The sequence below is a fragment of the Ambystoma mexicanum genome, chromosome 4p, assembly GCF_040938575.1.
Source record: "Ambystoma mexicanum isolate Mex_15411 chromosome 4p, UKY_AmexF1_1, whole genome shotgun sequence".
Classification (NCBI taxonomy): Eukaryota; Metazoa; Chordata; class Amphibia; order Caudata; family Ambystomatidae; genus Ambystoma; species Ambystoma mexicanum.
In genome coordinates, this window is record NC_090927.1 from 1147496791 (window position 1) to 1147502790 (window position 6000).

The window sequence follows — 6000 nt, forward strand, 5'->3', positions numbered from 1 at the left end:
CTGCCCAGCCCCTGCCAAACTCCAATTCATACTCCCAACTCACACCTTACACTCTACAATTCCTCCCGCAATATACAGTCCTTCATTCTTTTGTGCTGCTTCTGCATCTTGCATCCATTCTCCCATTCTGTCGCACTCTTCCCTCATCCTTTTTCCCAATCTGCAGCTCACTGCCTCTTTCTTGCCAACCACTTCCTCTCTTCTTTCTGGCTCACTGACCACACGCTCCCTCTACTTTCTGTACCTCTGCTTGCTCTCAGATTTCTCGCTCACCGCATCACTGCTTCCTCTGCTCTCTTGTGCAGCGCCTCCTCCTCTGACCCACTGCTCTCCCTCTGCTTTCTTGCCTATCACTTCACATCTCACCCATCACTCTCCCTCTCTCATAGTGTAACCATTTTTTATTTTTTTTTTAAATGTAGATTTTGACCCAGTTCTTCAAATAATGGGGCATTTAAAAAAAGAACAGAGGATATGTTATTTTTAGACAACCCATTTTTGGAAATGAGCATGTCACCTTATTCTCAAAGGTTACCGGCTCATTTCCACAGGCTTGAGCTGTAGCGCAAATTGTGCGCTGGCCAGCTGCCTTGAATGGTTTTCTGGGTTGTTTGACCGAAGTGTAATTATTTACGGCGGAATTGACTGTAGTCAATTTCGCTGCAAATTGATTTGCACTTCAGCCAAACAACCCAAAATGTACCTTTCACCACCACCCCACCCCCTCCCCTACTTAACTGCTTAACTACTTGGTCGCTGCCGCTTCCCCTGCAACCCTGCGGTGCCATATCCGTCCCTCTAACGCGGGTCGGATCCGACTCCGCAGGGTCCCTTTTTCATTATTTTCTTTTTTTTTCTGTCCTCGCCTCCAATTTTGAGGAAAAAGGGGAAAACACGTCTGCAACCACCCTAGACCAAAAATACTGAACATGGGGAGCGGGTGACACCCCCGCAACACATGTTCAGTATTTAAAAAAATCGATCGAATAGTACTGGACGAAAAAGGTCAAACTGTAACATTCGATAGATTTTTGTCATCAAAATGGGCAGTACTTTTAATAGAATCGCTCTCCCGACAGTGTTCTGCAAGCTCCCAGCGCCTTTCACAGGGACAGGCTCTCCAGGTGCCTGCCGCTGTAAAATGCGACCCCAAAAATGCGTTTCTATCCTGTTTGAGGAACAGAAATGCAAGCGACACAGCAGCGGTTCATACCTTAAAAGAAATGCATGACAGGGTCAGGAAAGACCCTGTCATCCAGTGGCAGCCCCACATCCCGTGCGCGTAGGGTTGCCTACAATTTCTGCACATTTAAAAGTGCATCTTGCTTGGAAATGAGGGATGCGCTTTTAAATTGACAGAAACGCCACTGTATTTGATCAAGGAGGTGGAAAAGGCCATCTGAATGGGCGCGCTTATAAAATGTGCCCATTCATGTGTCCCTTGTGGATTGGGCTGCACTTTTTTGGGGCGCAAGTGATGAGATGTGTTAGCGCATTTCATTTCTTGTGTAAAAAAAAAGTTGAGAACCTGGCACCCCGAGTATTCTTTTTTTTAAAACAGTAATTTTTGCAGATTACTTAAAAAAAAAAATGTAAAAAATAATAAAAAAAAAAAAATTAAAAAGATGCTGTTTTTGCACAAAACGTCCGTTTTTGCGGCATTTTCCGCAAAACGGCCGTTTTCGCGGCATTTTGCGGGATCGCAAAATCGCTATAAGCTGGAGGGTCTGAATAGAAGCCTGTATGGCCGTCTATGGGCCAGGCTTCCTTCACCTAGTGCAAAGTCCCTGCACACAACCATGTGGGCCTCTGCCCCTGCGGAAACGAGGAAGCACTGTCACGCGCAGCACATCCCTTCAGGTGCACAACAGATAACTTGGACAGGGAGGGCTGTGCCCAGTCACCCATTATGGACGGCCTACTACTCACTGACCTTTTTAGTCAACAATTGACAGATAATCCTAATGTGCCAAGAGAAAACCTGTGTGAACCACGTCAGTATTACTGTATTCTGAGTTGATTACATTTAACCCCTTTTCTTTTTATAAAACGAGTTGAGCTTTCACATGAATTTAAGAGTAATCCTGCAAGAATGGTATATTTTATTGCTATACATAACCCTTTAGTTTAATCCCTCTGTCAATTGGCTGCTGTTTGGAAACCCAAAGTGGGTGACACAACCACATGCAACCAAAATGCGTAGTAACATCTTATTGTTAAATGAGACTCTTTCTGTGCAATGCTCTTGAATTGGAGGGCAACATAAGAGTGTCCGGTTTTGATTCTAACCTTTGGATAATTAATTTATTTTCTCCATACAATGTTGGTTGATTCAGACAGCAGACCACATACTTGGGAGTTGATTAACAGACTCAGAAAACCTCAAATAGAAGTTAAAAAGTCCCATTGCATGGCTCTGGTGTCCATTTTAACGAAGATATGCGTTTCATTGAGTTCCACCAGAGCAAAAAGATGTTCTTTTGAAATAAAGCAGTGTCTTTTACAGTTCAGTATGACACAAGTACCTCTGTATACTCTTGTCCTTAGTGGTTAACAGCCAACTATAACTAGCAATTCATTCTTGTTAACACCAGGCCCACATCAAGTACACTAAAAACAAATAGATTCGGTTACCCGCATAGTACGAGTGACCGTGTAGACCATTAATAGCCCCATCCTGGGTTACTTCCTCAGAATACGGCCTGCTCCGGGTGGCCAACATTTTCAGTCCAAGTTAGTCTCAGGAAACTGTTGAGCATTGATCATTTTGCTTCGAACTCTGTAGTTGGATCTCTCCAGCGCTGCCTCAAGCTGCGTAGAAGTACACTCTAGAAAACGTTTTCCCCTTTCCAATTCACTGTTCTTGTAGTCTTCCTTTCATGTGTTCCTGCCAACCTCTGGGGTTCCATGTCTGCGCCCCCTCTTAAGAGCTCTGTAACACCTGCCCACAGAGATGAGACCACACGGTTGCCTTCGCTTCTGCAACTCTCCAGTATAGAAAGGAAGGCTCTGGTGCAGTCTTTTTGTATTGAGCATAAAGGGTCAATACATCCAGTGGTAAATATTGATGTTATTTAGGTTAAAACTAGACCTTGAGTCGCTAATGGGCCTTCTTCATACTATTGGGTTATTTTTACCATATATCTTGATCTACAAAAGAGGCGCTGTCGCATAAGTCTTCTTCACAAATCTTTAGCAAGGGGTTCACCCCAGAGCGAATTGAACACGTCATTATTCTGCTTCTTTTAGCAACCAGTTAGGTCATCTAATGTCTAAAGACTGGTGAGTGCAGAGGAGGGATTGTGGTGGTGTGTGAAAACTACCTCTACTGCTATTACCTACCTAGTGCTCAGCACCAGTTCACATGCATGGGATTTTCTATCACTCAGGTCTATCTTGGGTAGCAATGGAGCGCTATGAGAGAAAATGGGTTTGGGGCAGGGTAGGCGGCGGAGCATTCCACCGCGGCTTTGCCATCAGCGACTGGCCACACACCAATCAAAATGTACGGCAAGCACACCACGTCTCCACCATCCCATTCTGCTGATTAAAACAGTTGCTAATAAATACAGACAGTGAGGCCTCAAATTTCCAGGTGACCTAAAATGTCAAATATTTTCTCTTTGTTCCTTGAGATTTGTTTTGGAGTAAAGGTCAAAGTTTGGCAGATTGATAGTGTATGTTTTTATAGCTAGGTTAGTTTTGCAATGCTGCCTTACTTGATAGAGCAGTTCCAGATAGCAGATATATACAGTTTCAAAGCGAATTCCAACTGTAATGCATTCTAAATGGTTAGTCTTATGTGGACGTCACAATGGAGAAATAACCGTGTCGCCATGTTTTCCTCCACAGCAGCTCAGCAACACCTGGGAGGTCCTGTCCTGCGGGAAGACGGAAGAGCAGAAGACGTCGATGGAGCAGGCACGCAAACACATAAACGCTTTCTCCACCAGGACGCTGGTCATGTGAGAAGAGCCGCGTTGCCAGACAAGCATTAGGAGTCTCAAAACACTTCATGGAATTCACAGTTCCTACGCGTGAACACTGCTTTCATGATTGGGAGAAAAGCTTATTTTGTTGTGGTACAACAGTTTGGGAGCAGCTCAGAGCACACTCAGCAACTGAGCACATTATTTGATAGAATTCACCCGACTAAAAGGGTGTGGAACGGACAAATGCCAGAGCATACCTAAGTTATTAGGTTCTGCGATACATGACTAAGTGTTATAACACTTTTTTTTTTAATTAAAAAAAAACCTGAAAAAAGGAAGAGAAGACGAGTTTCCTGTATTATAAAGGAGCAATCAATCAGACGTTTACACCAGTATTGTTTTTTCCAGGCCGGTGTGTACTGCATTTGGGAGAGCAGTTTTTTGGCCAGTTTTCTTTCCGTACTCAAAGAATAAAATGCACTGGATAAAAAGTTTTAAAAAAACACAGTCAAAGCATTACTACAAACGCATATCGCACAAGTACATGAAGCGAGGCAAGAGGCAAGGATCCTACCCAGGACTGCCAGGACTGTGGATGCTCACAATCGAGAACAATATGTTTAGTTCTCTTTGACTTTGATATCATTCTACCAGGTGTGGGTGTGGTTCTCCAGATGTATTGCACTACGACTCCCATGATCTCCTCACCATTGACACTGCTGGCTGGGGCTGATGGGAGCTTTAGTCCATATAATTTGGGGAGCCATAATCTAGACCACTATACATGCGTGTGAGAGTGTGGGTGTGTGTGTCTTGTAATTAATATTTACTGGCTTGCTTGGAAAATGATTTCCGTACGAGAGTTTTTATGAAAACAAATTATATTTTTATTCAGTAATTTAATTTTTGTAAAATGCCAAATGGATGTTAAGTATTTTTTACATGTTTTGTTATGCTGCTGCTGCAAACTACTGTTAGCATGTAGACATGCTGTTAGTGTACAAGGTGCAGTTCCGCTTTCAGAAAGAAACAGACGCGGTGGTAGCGAATCAACTATGCACTAGCCTTTTATACGTTTGTATATTATTTTTCTTTTGTACGCAACTTTTTAAACACTGTTCTTTGGGAGATTTATTTTCTAGTTATTTTTGTATTGTAAACGGCATGTCTTGCACCTTCAAACTTTTGGGAGAGCTGTGTTTATTATGTTCCAGTGTACCCTTTCGAAAGGGTTCTCTTGTGTTCATTTGTCTGCTTACTTCTAAAATGCCTATTTTTTATATTCTTTTTTGTACATTACTGCCTCACCAAACCTTTACAGACATGGCAAGAAGACTGATTTTGTACTTTTTAAAACAAAGAATTTATATTGGACTCTGAATCCGCTGCCTTGATAGCATTTAGTGCAGTACAACTGCACTTAACATTTGATATGTACTGCCTTGTAAATAAAAATGTGTGTTTTTTTGTATTTGGTTGTTTTGCTTCACTAGATTAAAACAATATGGTATTTTTTGACAGTACAGTGCTGTGTGATCAAATCCAACTGCACCACTTTTTTCTTTAAGAGGTCTAGAGAAGGGGTATGGCGCTCATCCAGTGATAAAACAGGTGAGGAGGTTGCAGTATCCCAACTGGGGTATAACATCTGAGTTTTTATGAAACTGACAAATGGAGTGGCGAAATGTGCCCTAAACAAAATCTTTCAGGGCGAGATTAGGAAAACCCATTACTAGAAGCATAGCCTCCATAATTACGAACAAACAAACACACTGTGTACCTACTAAGTCACTTTGGGCCCGATTCATAGAAAGTTTTGCGGGGTGAAAAGGCAATTTGCGCAGAAAAAGTGCACTTTGCGCCGCGCAAAATTCATGTAGCCGATTCATGGATCAGACTTTGGGTGGGTCTGCAGCCACTTTGCGCAGGTCCTGACCTGCTTTGTGTGGTGCTGTGTTGTTTGCGCGATACAGTGCAAAGTGTGGCAAAGGCCTGCGCAAAGAAACACATAAAAAACGAGCACGCCCAGTTGTGCGCAAACATAACCCAATTCATGGATTCCTAACCA

At 42.8% G+C, this 6000-nt stretch overlaps 1 protein-coding gene across 6 annotated transcripts in view; it reads left to right on the forward strand.

Annotated features, from left to right (window-relative positions):
* MYB (MYB proto-oncogene, transcription factor) overlaps window positions 1–5403 on the forward strand; it is a 47213-nt gene extending 41810 nt beyond the window's left edge. For 3 of the 6 annotated variants that reach the window (XM_069606742.1, XM_069606739.1, XM_069606743.1), the window contains one exon: window positions 3853–4103. In XM_069606742.1, the coding sequence (XP_069462843.1) occupies window positions 3853–3969 (117 nt within the window). In that variant the 3' untranslated portion in view covers window positions 3970–4103. Of the gene's footprint in view, window positions 1–3852 lie in introns of all 6 variants that reach the window. The other 3 variants (XM_069606740.1, XM_069606741.1, XM_069606744.1) reach the window with 1 other exon arrangement.
* Window positions 5404–6000: the final 597 nt, after the last annotated feature.